Raw genomic sequence first — 15084 nt, forward strand, 5'->3', positions numbered from 1 at the left:
CTATTATTATTATTATTATTACTATATAAACAAGTTTACTAGGCCACAGATAAGGGGCCCAAATGTGGCAAAACCCACGTGTGGCCTACACAAAACTAGAACTCTAACATCTTCATACAGGCTCTGGGCCTCAAGATCGATGCTCGCCTGCCATTCCTGATGGAAGAATTCATCAGGTGATGCGGTTTGATGAGTGAAAAAAAGGATTCAAAGGCCGGTACACCATCTTGGGAACTTGATAGCCTACATTCAGGGGGGTGCTTCAATTTAGTCCCACTCTTAGTACAGTGCTTTGCACACAGTAAGTGCTCAATAAATACAATTAAATGAATGAATGCTTGATTATTCAAGAACATGCACCTGCTTAACGTGTAGATTCAATCACAGACAGAAGGTTACGACCTGCTTCGCCACCCTTACTCTAGACCACTTGTGCTAGAGTATGTGTGGGAATACTATAGTCTCACAAGCACTTATATTTTCCAGCCCCTCTCCTCAAACCTCCCCAACCATGCACACAAACAAACAACGACAACATAACAAAAACCTCACGTATGTTTCCTGCCTTTGCAAGGTGTGTGTTGCCAGTGGCTTATCTGTTTGTTTTCTTACCTAAATATTCTCTGCCTTATGCTCGTTGTGGGCAGGGAATGTGTCTACCAACTCTGTCATACTGTACTCTCCCAAGAGCTTAGTACAGTGCTCTGCATACAGTAAATGCTCAATAAATGCCATTGATTGAAGTGATTCTGCTACCGATTTGGCTAACTCTCCAACTACAACCAAATCAACAATCCTTAATTTTCACCTACAACTAATTAGTATACAACTATTTTAGTCAGTGCTTGTTTCCCATCAGAAAGGTACCATTTTATGTATTAATATCTATATTACATAGAATATGATTTCTATCACATTTTCCCAATAGTAAATAATGAGAAGCTGTGTGGCCTAATGGATAGAGAACAGGCCTGGGAGACCGAAGGACCTGGGTTCTAATCTCAGCTCTTCCACTTGCCTGCTGTGTGATCTTGGACAAGTGGTTTCACTTCTCTGTGACTCAGTTACCTCATCTGTAAAGTAGGGAGTAAAGTAGGGAGCAAAACTGGGAGCCCTATGCCAAATAGGATTAAAAAAAATGGAACTACGAAGGAAAAATTCCATACTTAATCTAGACTGCTATTGGAATCAAATGATTAGGTTAAATTTTTACTTGAATATAATAATAAAGGCATGCATTAACACTTATAAGTGTTAGGGTAGCTGTAAGATCATCATAATAATAATGATGGCATTTGTTAAAGCGCTTACTATGTGCAAAGCACTGTTCTAAGCGCTGGGGAGGGATACGAGGTGATCATGTTGTCCCACGTGGGGCTCACAGTCTTAATCCCCATTTTACAGATGAGGTAACTGAGGCTCAGAGAAGTTAAGTGACTTGCCCAAGGTCACACGGCAGACTGAGCCCCTTTTTCCTCTCCATCCCCCCACCCTACCTCCTTCCCCTCCCCACAGCACTTGTATATATTTGTACAGATTTATTACTCTATTTATTTTACTTATACATATTTACTATTCTGTTTATTTTGTTAATGATGTGCATATAATTCTATTTGTTCTGACGATTGACACCTGTCAACATGTTTAGTTTTGTTGTCTATCTCCCCCCCTCCACCCCAAGACTGTGAGCCCATTGTTGGGTAGGGACCGTCTCTATATGTTGCCAACTTGTACTTCCCAAGCGCTTAGTACAGTGCTCTGCACACAGTAAGAGCTCAATAAATACGACTGAATGAATGAATGTGGGGGAGCCGGGATTAGAACCCATGACCTCTGACTCCCAAGCCCGTGCTCTTTCCACTGAGCCACGCTGCTTCTTGGGTCCAATTATCAGATTGGATCCGGTCCCTGTCTCATACAGGGCTCACAATCTATCTAAATTTGAAGTTTGGCTCAAAAGCCTGTGTTGGGAGGAGGAGGTGCCATCATTTGACTCCCTGGGGTTGGCATCTATGGTGGTGGTTTGTCTAGTTAACATGACTTGAGATCTGATAAGAGGCCCATTGACTCCACCTAATGTGGTGCTTTCATACCACCAGTGTACTAAAGACGAGATGCCGATAGAAGTACGGCTACCTTTCAAAACCAATGCAACATTTACAAAGGATAAACAATCTGAAAATTCTCTAATGCTTGCAATCCGTTCCTTAATTCAAGCAAGGGGAAGTTGCCAGAAGGGAGTGAGCTCTGCTCACTGAAAGTGCTCGGTACACACCATCAGACACACACTGACTGAAAGGCACACACTGACTCGGTACACACTGACTGAAAGGCATGGCTGGAGATCAGGAGGAAAAAAGGGAAATGGACTGGGCAAAATTGCTCCGGGGTTCCAAGCCGGCCAGGGAGGAATCTCTCTGAACCCCAGAGCAGGAGTGCCTCAGGTCTGGTGTCCTGTGCATCCACCCACATCTTTGGTCTGAGCCAGGTTCTCTTTCCTTCTCCCACCCGAGGACCACACTCTTTTCTTAGTCCCGGAGCCGGGCTGGAACAGTCTCTAAAGAATCACCCTGAAATCCTCGCCATGCTTCTGCAAGAACAGGTCGAGAAGGGAATGTGTCTACTGTTACACTGTACTCTCCCAAGTCCTTAGTGCAGTGCTCTGCATACATTAAGCAGTGAAGCCAAAAAGTGGAGAAGCAGCGTGGCTTAAGGGATACAGCACGGGCCTAAGAGTCAGGAGGACCTGGGTTCTAATCCCAGCTCCGCCACAGGCCTATGGGGTGACCTTGGGCAAGTCACTTCACTTTCCTGTGGCTCAGTCCCCTCCTCTGTAAAATGGGACAGGGACTATGTCCAACCCAAATACCTTGTATCTACTCCAGCACTTAGTACAGTGCCTGGCACACAGTAAGCACACTAACAAATTCCACTATTATTCTTAATAATAATAATTGTGGTATTTGTTGATAACATTAGTTAATGATAATAATAAAAATAAAAACCACTGCTTCAATCAGGCAGAAGGGAAGACTGGAAACCCTTGTACTGTTGAACCATTTTTTTTTAAATGGCATTTGTTAAGCTTTTACCATGGCTCAATTGAATCAGCCCTCCCACTCAGCTCAAAAACTCCTTGAGGGAAGGGATACGGTTTCTTACTCAGTTGTACTCTCCCAAGCATGTAGTTCAGTGCTCCGCACAGAGTAGGGGTTCAATAAATACTACTGATTTACTGATTGAAGGACTTGCAATAACTAGCTGCCTGGAGAGCAGTGATCAATTCTCACCTCAGAGAAGAAAGCTGCAGCTTCTCCTCCCCCACCCCCACCTTCTGTGATAAACTGAAAGTTTGGGGGATTGTCCCTAAAATAGAAGTTTAATGCAGGAAAATCTCTGGTGAGGAGCAAGGAGCCAGAATGAAACCTGTGTCAACTCTTTGCGAACAATAGTCAGTTAACCCCTACAGGGAGATTTCGAATGGGGCTAGTGAAAGCAGAAGAAAATTAGCGATATCGGATATCATGGACCACACTCTTAAAAAAAACAAGTAACGTAGGGGCACCCAAACCCAGGATACAAAGGTTCCAGTTCCTTGAGTGAGAACACAGTGAACTGTATAGTCTTCTAGGAATTACAAAACACCTCTAGTAGAATGCACAACTGAAAAAGAAAAAAGGCACAGAATTATTTTGGGCCATCTTGCCACTTCTCAGCTTCCTCTGTTTTCCTTTGATGAAAGGGGAAATGAATACAGTTTTCGCCTGCAGAGGAGCACAGTGATTTTCAAGACTGCAACTTGAAAAAATTCACCTGTTAAAGCACAATACTGTACACAGAGTATCTGACCAAGAGCAAATAAGACTTGCCAAAAGAGGTACCCTTTGATGTTTTGGGCAGAAAATTAAGCTTCTATTTATGCTAGTACTCAAATACAAAGAATTGTTCCAAAATGTATTGCTTTCTCTATACGTTTGTGGGTAGCATATGTTGTGATTTTGGAAGAAACAGAGAAACAGAAACAGAGAAGCAGTGCGGTCTAGTGGACAGAGCATGGACCTGGGAATCAAAAGGACCTGGGTTCTAATCCCAGCTCCACCACTTGTCTGTTTGGGTAGCCTTAGGCAAGTCACTTCACTTCTCTGTGCCTCGCTTACCTCATCTGCAAAATGGGGATCTGTGAGCCCTACGTGAGATGGTGTCCAACTCGATCAACTCGTATCTACCCCACTTAGCACTTAGTACAGTGCCTGGCACATAGTAAGCCCTTAATAAATACAATAAAAATAAGAAACAGTAATGCGCATGCAACCCATGTGGATAAAGAACTCCATATTAGAGCATGAGTTTCCTTAATTCCCTTTTAGATGAATCTAATCCTTACACCGCAGGAAAATTGACTGCACTGCTATCCATACATTCCCACTCTTCTAATTCAACTATAAGATCACTTAATATTTTTTAAAAAAGCATTTTTAAAGATGATCAAAGTCAAAGGATGCTATGCGGTTGGTGTTCCTTAAAAAAACAGTACCAGAAATAAGTTTATCGGATTTCTAGCCTTACAACACGGGATTACTTTGGGGAAGAATAGAAGGAACCCTCCATTATCAGCTAATAAACTTGGCCAGTTTTCATCCATTCCTTTTTTTCATCACAGAATATAATTTCACAAAAATTGTTTCTAGTAATCTGCTCAAAACAATCCCTCTCCATTACTTACAGGGACAAAGGGTGGGGCAGCTTGCTGCTTCCGCTTCTTATTTTCCGAAATGCCTGTGTCGGGTCAGTTGGCTTCTTTTTTTTTAAACTTTACCAGTGTAGGCAATAACTTCTAAACACCCAGGCAAAACGCTTAACAAGACCGGAGCAAACTGCTGGCTCTCTGGCACTCATCCAGGGAAAGTTCTAGCTTTCAATACTCGCTACGCTTTTCAGGCAGAATCCTAATTTTCCTTCTAAATGGATACTCACGCCCTGACAGACTCACTCAGGAATGAAGTATTAATTTTGCAGGAAATGTTTGGAGTGGGGCCCTTTTAGAGGGGAAAATGGAGGTGAGGGCAGGTTGTGGGGGAAGGGAAGTAGAAGAAAAAAAAAAGGCAGTCCTCTGTTCTCACTTTCACTCAAAACAGGCTCCCGGAAGCAAGTCCTTTCTTCCTATGAAGCAAGTCCTTTCTTCCTATGGCCCCGGAGAATCTTCTTGTCTGTTTCCCCTTCTCCCGCCCCAGATGATTGCCAAGGGATATCGCTGCCGCTTAAGGAAATGACAGAGACGGAAGAGGAGGCCGCTGACTGCACTGAAGGGACGCCTTCAAGATGTCTCATTTTCTCCGGGTCTGAGGCACCTTTCTTTTCCCCCCTGCACAGTTCTGTCCTTCTCTGCTCGCGGAGGCCAAGAGGTTGGGCAGCCTCCTCCTGGATTGTGGGATTGTGGTGCAGTTTCCTTGCCAGCTGTTAGGAGATACAAAAGCCTGACAGGCAGCGGCCCGGAAGTTATGAACGCCACCTACGAAGCTTGTGCTTCCAGATGGGGAGGTCAACTAGATCCCCACCCCACAACCCGGAGGTTACTCTTCAACCCGCTTTTTAAAAATGAGAACTCCAGATGGGTCAGACTCACACTCAAATGGCATAATCCTTTGCTGGATATTGGAAATTAAAACCTGCCAAGGACCTTGCAAGATGGCCACCAACCACTCTTCACAACTACACCTAATTTAGCTTATTTATGTACAGGAATAGCAATCTGAGACAAAATAAAAGGCCAAACACATTCGTTGGATCACTCGGGACTGTGAATGCAGACTGCATTCCACATGGGTCGGACAAGTACACACCTCGGACAAATATCCCAAAGCCGCTCCATGAGGTAGAAGCCGATCTATGAAATGCTACAGGTTTTCTTATTTGAGAGAGAGCCGGTGGGGGTCTAAGAGCATCTGGATACCCAGGCTGGTGAAGGCATAACACACGGTTGATGGACTGCCCAGTTTTAATCTCTTCAAAAGGATCCTCGGACTCTGAACTATGATTTCCTGAACTGATGCCGGAAACAAAATTCCAGCTCAGAGACATGCAAAAAAACCCCCTAACGTTAAAACACCAAGCCTGTTACGTAGTTAGTAGACATAGGCCTCAACCTCAGCCGTACAAATGAAAACGAAAATGAAGCTGGGTGGAAAAGTTTGAGTGATAAATTTATGGTCCCTGTAAATTATCGCTGATGTAGTGTCTGTAATTCACCACACTGAACATCAGTTGTGTAGCTCGTAAAATGCTTAGGGTTCTCTTCCCCAATCTCTCTTCACCTTCACACAAGAAACAAATGTGACCACAAGCCCCATATTTTACACCCCAAAAATTATGACCTTACAACAAAGAACACAACAAAAAAAAACAACTCGGTTACTAGGAGGAGGGATTCTATTCTACTCCTTTTGAACTTTATATATTTTATCAGCCTCCGCCCGTCTTCAAATGGCAAAACAAAGGTCACACACCCAAACTAGGTGGTGCTAAAATTATTGCTAAACAATACAGACCTAAATTTTTTGCATGTGAAATATATAGTAACAGATCACCTTTTCTGCATTAGAGGATATTAACTTCACTAATGGGGTCCAAAACTGAATTGTACAGTTTAGACATAGTTCGATTTGTCAAAGAATTCATTACCAAAGAAGGTACTGGTGAAGGCTGACAATTTTAATCTGAGGACCTATATTAGCAAAAATAAAAAAAAATTGTTCCTGCACATGTGAAAACACTATATACATTATAAAGCACTATCTACATTACAGGAGACTGCTTTAGGGGTCTAAAATTCGAGTTGAAAAATCAAGAGAGGAGAAAATGAGGGTTCCTACAAAGTTTTAATTAATCCAACCACTAGACAAAAATGCCCTGCCCCGGTGTCGAATACATTTGCACAAAGCACCATCCTTTTCAGTACCAAATTTATAGTTCCTTTTATTCTTACGATTCTAAAAGGTGTACACTAGTACACACACACAAAAGAGTTAATTAAATAGAGCATGCTGATCAGGCAAAAAAAAAAAAACCAGGCATATTTCATTTTGCTTTTAAAATGCATATTGATCAATGTGTGCCATCTCCCTCCTCTCCCCCCTTGTTCGGCTGAAGTCATTCACTGGTGAACTGTCCTCAGCAGTTATGATTCAAATCAGAATCGAATTATTTGGCCCTTTACCATTGGACCATACTGTGGCGGTGATGTTAAAATTCCCTGGATGTTATAACCATCTGCAAAATGACTGCAGATGCTCCCTGAACGTACTTGGATTTTCAGCGTCCCGCACCTCTGGATGCAAGAGAGTCCCACACATCGCCCACAAATACTGGAGTCTGATTGAATTCGCTATCATATATGCATATATATATATATATATATATATATATATATATAATAACCCAATATAGACATGTGCACATGCAAGGAGGACTCAATTACTTCAGTTGTACTAGGCCCCATTATTTTAAAGGAAGGATGAGAACCTCGTGGCTCCTCTCCTCATCCCAAAGCCAACATTTCTTTTATTTGGCCGACAGTGCTTGAAACGGACGATGACATTAAATCGTTAAATCTGGGGCCCTCCCAGGTGGCATTTTTTTTTTTAAAGTACGACCAGCAAAGATGGAACCTAAAATGACTTAGGCGTATCCTGGACGAGGCAGAGCCGACCATCTGCTTTCAAAAACTATGTACAAAGCAAAGGGGCAACAAAGGGCTGGATCCGATCTGTCCGGCAAATAAAGTTATTTTTTTTTTTCCCTGCCTTACAGCTCTCTTTGTGCATCACCTGCTGGGATGTCTCTATTTTTCGCTGATTTATCAGCCCGCCGACTAGCCCGCAATTGCAAGCAGATTGGATTCCCAAACCCCGCCGCGATCCAGAAAAACCCTTCCAAAACCCAGGCAGAAAAGGGAGAGAAAATTCAAATGGAGGAAAAAAACCCGGTCCGCACCAGGCCCAAACCCTCTCTCCCCATCCCCCGAGAGGGCTGAAACTTCCCCTTTCCCTTTGGGGCCGAGGAAAATAAAAGAAAAAAAAATAGGAGCGGCCGTTTCTTTTTTGGCAGCCAACGGGGCAGGGTTTTGTTGGATTTTTTGGGGTTTTTTTTACCTGCATCACCGTGCAGTTGGAGGGGCGGCAGGGACGTTAGGGAGCCCGGCCACCAGCCATTTTCCGCTTCGGCTGGAGGGGAGGGAGGTTGCAGGGAGGGTGGAAAGGGAGGAAGGAAGGGAATTAGAGAGAAAGGAAGGAAAGAAGGGAGGCAAGTTGTAGCCCCAGGCCTGGCGGGCCCAGTTTGCTTTTTGGGCTCCTCTCTCTCCCCCTCCCTTTGGCCTCCAAGAAGCCCGTGTTGGCGAGCAAATCTGGGAGGGTCGAGCCACCCGTACACACACCCACACCCCGCACAATGCAAGCGGGCAAGGCAGCGGTCGAACGAGCCTTTTCCGTGCATGCACAGACACACACACACACCCCAGAAGCCAGCCTTTGCTGTGCAGGCACAAACACACACTCACCCCCCAGGAGCCAGCCTTTGCTGTGCAGGCACAGACACACACTCACACCCCAGGAGCCAGCCTTTTCTATGCATGCACAAACACACTCTCACACCCCAGGAGCCAGCCTTTTCTATGCATGCACAAACCCACACTCACCCCCCAGGAGCCAGCCTTTGCTGTGCATGCACAGACACACACTCACCCCCCAGGAGCCGGCCTTTGCTGTGCACGCACAGACACACAAACACACACACACACACACAGAGCCCACAGGCTTGCAAGCGAGCCCCGGCAGGGCACTGGGACGACGACCCACGAAAGAGACGGCGAAAAATCGTTACCTAGAGGCAAGCCCTTGTTTAGCAAGTGAGAACTTCCCATGGAAAGGACCGGTCCGGGCTGTCTACAATGAGAACTTTACCAAGCGATCCGGAGGGGGAGGGGGGGAGAGGAGGAGGAAAAATCCTAGGCATATGGCGGCTACTTCTATTTTTCCCCTGAAGTCACCACACACACACACACACAGACCCACACTCACACACACACACACATATACACACACACACCCAGAGCTCCAGGGCTGCTGTCTCTGAAAGTGGGCGAGGCCGGCAGGCGGAGCTTAGGTCAGACCAAATTAATCTCTTGTTTCCAGGCACCCGAGCAAAGTAGAAAGGAAACGGGGGAGGAAGGGAGCCTTTTTTTTTATTTCGCCCCCCCCCCCCTTTAAAGCCAACTCTACAGTTTTTCTCTCCAAAGTGGAAAGGCCCCAAATGCGATTTCATCTGCTTTGCTGTAAAACAATAAAAAGCCTCCCCCCTCCTCCCGCCGATCGCACAGGCCTCGTCCTTTCTACCGAAGCCGGCCTCACCGTAAAATGGGGTGGGGGACTGAGCTCGGCCAACACCCCCTTTGCAGAAAAGCCTGACTTTTTTTTTTTTTTACTATTTACGATTTCCATTTTGACGTCTTCCTGCGCCATGAAGAATGTGTTGAAAGCTGAACTGTAGCTATTTTGGTAGTTGCTTTATAAGGCCAAGCGTTTTGCACACACACACCCCCCCCACCCGGCTTTCCATTTCCATTAAAACATTCCATTTTAATGTTTGGGTGTTATAAAAAAAAAACAAAAAGCCTACTGGATTATTTCAAAATAAATTTCAAGACCACTGGTCAATAGGAAAACGAATTTTGCACCCCCCCCCCCCAACCCGGCTTTCCATTTCCATTAAAACATTCCATTTTAATGTTTGGGTGTTATAAAAAAAACAAAAAGCCTACTGGATTATTTCAAAATAAATTTCAAGACCACTGGTCAATAGGAAAACGAATTTTGCACCCCCCCCCCCCAACCCGGCTTTCCATTTCCATTAAAACATTCCATTTTAATGTTTGGGTGTTATAAAAAAAACAAAAAGCCTACTGGATTATTTCAAAATAAATTTCAAGACCACTGGTCAATAGGAAAATGACTCCATTCTTCCCAATTCCACATCCTTTTGTGTTTTGCTGTCCACGTCGAGGGAAACGACTAATTTCACTTAAAAGCTGATCATCGATATAATAACCTAAAATCACAAGGGTATACTTTTAAAAGTCTGATATTCCAGGGTTTACCAAGAAGCAGAATCACTATTACAAGCAGGCTAAATGGTTCATTCATTCATTCAACCGTATTTGTTGAGCGCTTACTGTGCGCAGAACACTGTACTAAGCGCTTGGGCAGTACAGGTTGACAACACATAAAGACGGTCAATCAATCAATCGTATTTATTGAGCGCTTACTGTGTGCACAGCACTGTACTAAGCGCTTGGGCAGTACAGGTTGGCAACACATAAAGACGGTCCCTACCCAACAACGGGCTCACAGTCTAGAAGGGGGAGACGTTGACCCCAAGTACGGCTCACACTGAATTTCAGAGTAAACCAAAACAATATGAGGGGTAAAACAGAAAATCAATAATCTGACCACCTAAGTGTTTTTATGATTGGGATCTTGAGAAAACCCCTAACTGATGTCAAGTGATTACAAGAAATCTGTAATCCTATTTATTTATATCGATCCCTGTTTACTTGTTTTGATGTCTGCCTCCCCCCATCTAGACTGTAAGCCCGTTGTGGGCAGGGACTGCCTCACTTTATTAATAACAATGATGGTAATTGTTAAGCGATTACTACGTGCCAAGCACTGTTCTAAGCGCTGGGGTAGAAACAAGGCAATCAGGCTGTCCCACGTGGGGCTCACAGTCTTAATCCCCATTTATGGAAGAGGTAACTGAGGCCCAGAGAAGTTAAGTGACTTGCCCAAAGTCACACTACTGACAAGTGGCCGAGGCGAAATTAGAACCCATGACTTCTGACTCCCAAGCCTGCTGTCTTTCCATTAAGCCATGTTATTGCAGTACTGCATTCTCCAATAGCTCTGCACACTGTAAGCGCTCAATAAATACAACTGACAATGAATGAACAAACTGCAGAAGACTAGTACATAGGAGTCGTGCCCAGAAAACAACTAGCAAAAGTAGTTAGTGCTCACTACTTTTCTTCCTAATGTGATCCGTGAACCAGGATGCTGGGCAAACTGAGTCCTGAAATTACTAATGATAGTATTTACAGAGCATCTATTAGGTGCAAAGCACTGTACTAGTACAGGAAAATTAGAATCATATAAAAGCCTCCCTCACTTCCCGCATAGGCGTTCAAGCCACAGCCGGCTGGGCTGTAGTGAACGCTTAAACATTCACAGTGCCCTTGCACTGAGAGTAAGTCTGCGGCAAATTACATTTACAAGAGTTGTAAATCAAACTCATCTGGACAGTTGAAAAAAACACACATGTGGGTGAAATATTAAAAGTCACTTTTACTACCCTTTCCTTAATATGTGCAACTACACACCAGAACAACAAAATAAACATTGTACTAATGAGACAGGCCTCCACTGTGCTCTAGGTGATACACAAGCAGTGAGGAGAGTGCAAATATCCAGGGGTTTCTGAAACAAATGTCACAAATAAAGTGCATTATCATCTCCAGAAGAACAGCCGGGGAGGAGGAGGACGGAAAACGAAGAATTTAGTTGAGATCTACAGCTCGGCTGAGTCAGCTGACTCGCATAATGCAGTACACACTGAACTGTCTGTAGAAGAGCTCTATGAAGAACACAATTAACTCACATAATGGCCGTGCACTTCAGGCCTAATCACTTTCTTGGGCCAGAGCTGGAACTGTGGGCCTAGCTAAATAGTTGTTAATATCTCTGAGACCTTCTCCCTCTAAAAATGCCCAGCACTAGAACTGACTTCAATTTTATTTTTTACCCATTAAAAAACAAACAACAACAAAAAAAAACTTTTGCTCCAAACAAGGCAGGGACTTCCTAAGTATTATTTCCACCAGGAAAAAAATTTCAGAAACCAATACGCTGGTCAACAACAAAGACAGCACGGAGTGAAAGAAATGGTAACCTTCTTTCGGAAAAAAACAGTATAGCCTTTTTTTTTTTTTTTTTGGTCTGCTGTGCACAGCTTTCAGACCGCAAGCTTGAGAAACCGGTTTCTGAAGAGCTTTTTTTTTTTTCTAAACAAAAACTTCTTCTTAAACAAAAGTAAACTTTTTTTTTGGTGGGGTGGGGTGGGGGGTGAATAGTGATAGGATGCCCAAGTCGGTAGTTTGCATTTATTCTCGTTGAACGATTATTTAAAGAAGTTATCTGAGAAAGTTCAACTGATGCACTGTCTGGTTTCTGTTGAGGGATTGATTTTTACTTTATTTTTTTAAAAAGTAATTTTCTTCATTAAGTGGAAATGAGCTCATTGTACATTCATTCTGCCTGCTGACTTCTGTGTCGGATGAATTTATGGAGGCCAGCTCCTCTGGTCTCATTTAATATATTTTCCCCTTTGTTTTGCGAGCCTAGGAAAATAATGAATGATCTACAATGTTGACCTTCTCTGTTCACCAGGACCCATTTCGGTTACCTCCTAAGTGGATCTGATCAAATCATTTACAAATTTCTCAGATGAGGAACATCCTTAACATTAAATGAATTTTTAAAAACACAGCCAGATAAGACAAGACATATACTGGTCCAGCACTAAAATTACCAAGTGCCTGGTGATATACAATAGACCCTCTATTTGTGGCTCAAAAACAGAGGTCACTTTTGTTCTTTTGCTTTTCTAGACTCTACTACCTGAGTGTGGGTAAATTAAATTGTAGCAGCACATGAGATGTAAAACCACCAAACCTGACACAGTGAATGTCTGGTTGTTTTTAAAAATGAATACCTAGAAGGGAAAAAAAAGAATACATAAAAAGTAACCATCTATTCAACGGAAAAATCAGACAATTATAATTTGGACAATGTTCTGAATTACTTTTACTGAGCTAATGCTGATCTTAAGTGCAAAACCTGGTACCGTAGAGGGAAGAGAGTGGGTCACATAATATTATGACAAGGGGAGTGTTTGGAGTATAACTTGGTATCACAAACAGATGGGTGAGGTGATTAATACTCTTTTATTCTCTCTACCAACCAGGAAGAAATACCATATGAGGTTACGTTTGCTCTTTTTATTTTTGCTTCCAGGCAAAGGGTTATTGGGCTACTATTGGTCTACCCAAACAAAATGTCCACACAACCTGATTTGCCTGTATCCACTCTTGCACTTAGTACAGTGCCTGGCACATAGTAAGTGCTTAACAAACACCACAATTATTATTATTATTATTATTATTTAACCACTATTATGAATTGGACAATGTTCGGTGTTTCAAGGTACTGAAATAAGTTTCTGGTCTACTTTTAAAGACATAGTTTTAGGGGTATTTTACTGTAGATTTAAGGAAAATACAAACAAACCTCAGTAAGGCCTACAATCTGATGAACGCCTAAACTTGGCATTTTAACGGCATTTCCAAATTGTATGCACCAGAACTTCTGCTGATAGAGTATGCTTTCACTTCTAGAATGCAAGGGTGACACTCTTGCCCAACAACACCTTAAGGATTGTGTACTTTGTAGGACAATAATTGTGGTACTTGTTAGTTAAGTGCTTACACTTTGTCAAGGACTGTACTAACCCTTGGGGTAGATACAAGATGAAATCACGTTAGACACAGTCCCACATGGGGCTGGAAATCTAAGTAGGAGGGTGAATGGGTTTGGAATCCCATTTTACAGATCAGGAAACAGAGGCACAGAGAATTAGAACTCAGGTCCCCTGACATCCAGGCCTGGGCTATTACCACTAGGTCACGTTGCCAATGCTATGTGGGTAAGTACAAAGTTTCTTTTGTCACTGGGGCATGTGGCTTCCATACAGGGCGGAGCTTTGGTATGAACATTCCTTTCATTTGTCTTCCTAAGAGTGTTCTAGCCAAAATGTGTAGTGCCAACATGTTCAATGGCAAACTGGGTGCTACGCTTCCAGCAGCTGTTCCGGGAAGGAAGCTCTATTCCAAGTTTGGTGATTTTCAATCCGTGCATTGTTGTTTCAAAATATACTTGAGAGACCTAGACTGCGTTTCTCCCTAATGGGCCTGCCTGATCCCTGGTTTTCCTCATGATTCAAGACCCTGGCTCCAGGATAATGAGGCCACTTCTCACTCCTGATGAGGTGGCAGCTGTTTTTTGTGACCGTGGCCCGGTCAGTCATTCTGCATCTCTTAGGGCAACTGCTGACCCAGGGGAGTGCTTCTTACATTGAATCTTAATGCCCATATTGAGGTAAAAAAAATGCACGAAATGGGGAGGGGGCAAGCTTTTATTCCCCCTTATGTCAGATTGGTGGGAGAAATACACCCTATTCCCCTGGGCACCAGACCTCACATTGAGGAAAACGTGAGCTGCTATACTTATCTGGTCCGATTCTGTGCACATTGATCAAGCTATGGCATTTGAGCTCTGACTATATGTGCAGCACTGTACTAAATGTTTGGCAGAGTACAATAATCAATAAATCGATGGCATTTCCTAAGCACTACATGCAGGGCACTGTACTAAACGCTCAGGAGAGTACATAAGAATTAGCAGACACTCTCCGGCACCCCTGATCTCTCCCTTAAGTAGTTTACAATCTAGTGGGAAAGGCAGACATTAAAAAAAATATCAATAGGGAAAGCAGCATGTGTAAGTGCTGCGAGAGTGGATATCAAAGTCCTTAAGGGGTCCAGACCTAAGTACATAAGTGATGCAGAAAGATGGGAGGCTGAGAGATTAGTTAAGGAAGGCTTCCTGGAGGAAAGGGGATTTTAGTTGAGCTTCGAAGATGGAGAGGGTGGTGGTCTATCAGATACGAAGGGGACGGAGTTCCGGGCAGGAGGGAGGGTGTGAGCTTGGTGATCGATGGTGAGAGACACCAAATGGAGGTGCTGTAAGTGGGCTGGTGGGAGAGGAGTGAAGTGTGTAGGTCGGATAATTGTAGGAGAGGGGCGAAGGTAGATAGGAGGGAGAGAGCTGGCAGAGTAGCGGTCCTCCTCCAAACAGGCTCAGGTTGCAGAAGGCACATCTCCTCCAAGGGGCCTTCCCTGACTAAGCCTCACTTTTCCTCATC

The 15084-nt window shown here is 43.6% G+C and overlaps 1 protein-coding gene across 7 annotated transcripts in view; it reads right to left on the reverse strand.

Moving 5' to 3' along the window:
- The window catches only part of CTBP1 (C-terminal binding protein 1), a 368238-nt gene that overhangs the window by 97834 nt on the left and 255320 nt on the right, over positions 1–15084 (reverse strand). Inside the window, exons 1-2 of one of the 7 annotated variants that reach the window (XM_038753244.1) lie at positions 8875–9072; positions 8148–8219 (exon numbers count right to left, since the gene is read on the reverse strand). The exons of 3 other annotated variants lie outside the window; for them this stretch is intronic. In XM_038753244.1, the coding sequence (XP_038609172.1) occupies positions 8148–8219; positions 8875–8914 (112 nt within the window). In that variant the 5' untranslated portion in view covers positions 8915–9072. Of the gene's footprint in view, positions 1–8147; positions 8220–8874; positions 9073–15084 lie in introns of those variants that run through there. 3 more of the 7 variants (XM_038753246.1, XM_038753248.1, XM_038753250.1) reach the window with 3 other exon arrangements.

The sequence above is a fragment of the Tachyglossus aculeatus genome, chromosome 10 (assembly GCF_015852505.1).
Source record: "Tachyglossus aculeatus isolate mTacAcu1 chromosome 10, mTacAcu1.pri, whole genome shotgun sequence".
Lineage (NCBI taxonomy): Eukaryota > Metazoa > Chordata > Mammalia > Monotremata > Tachyglossidae > Tachyglossus > Tachyglossus aculeatus.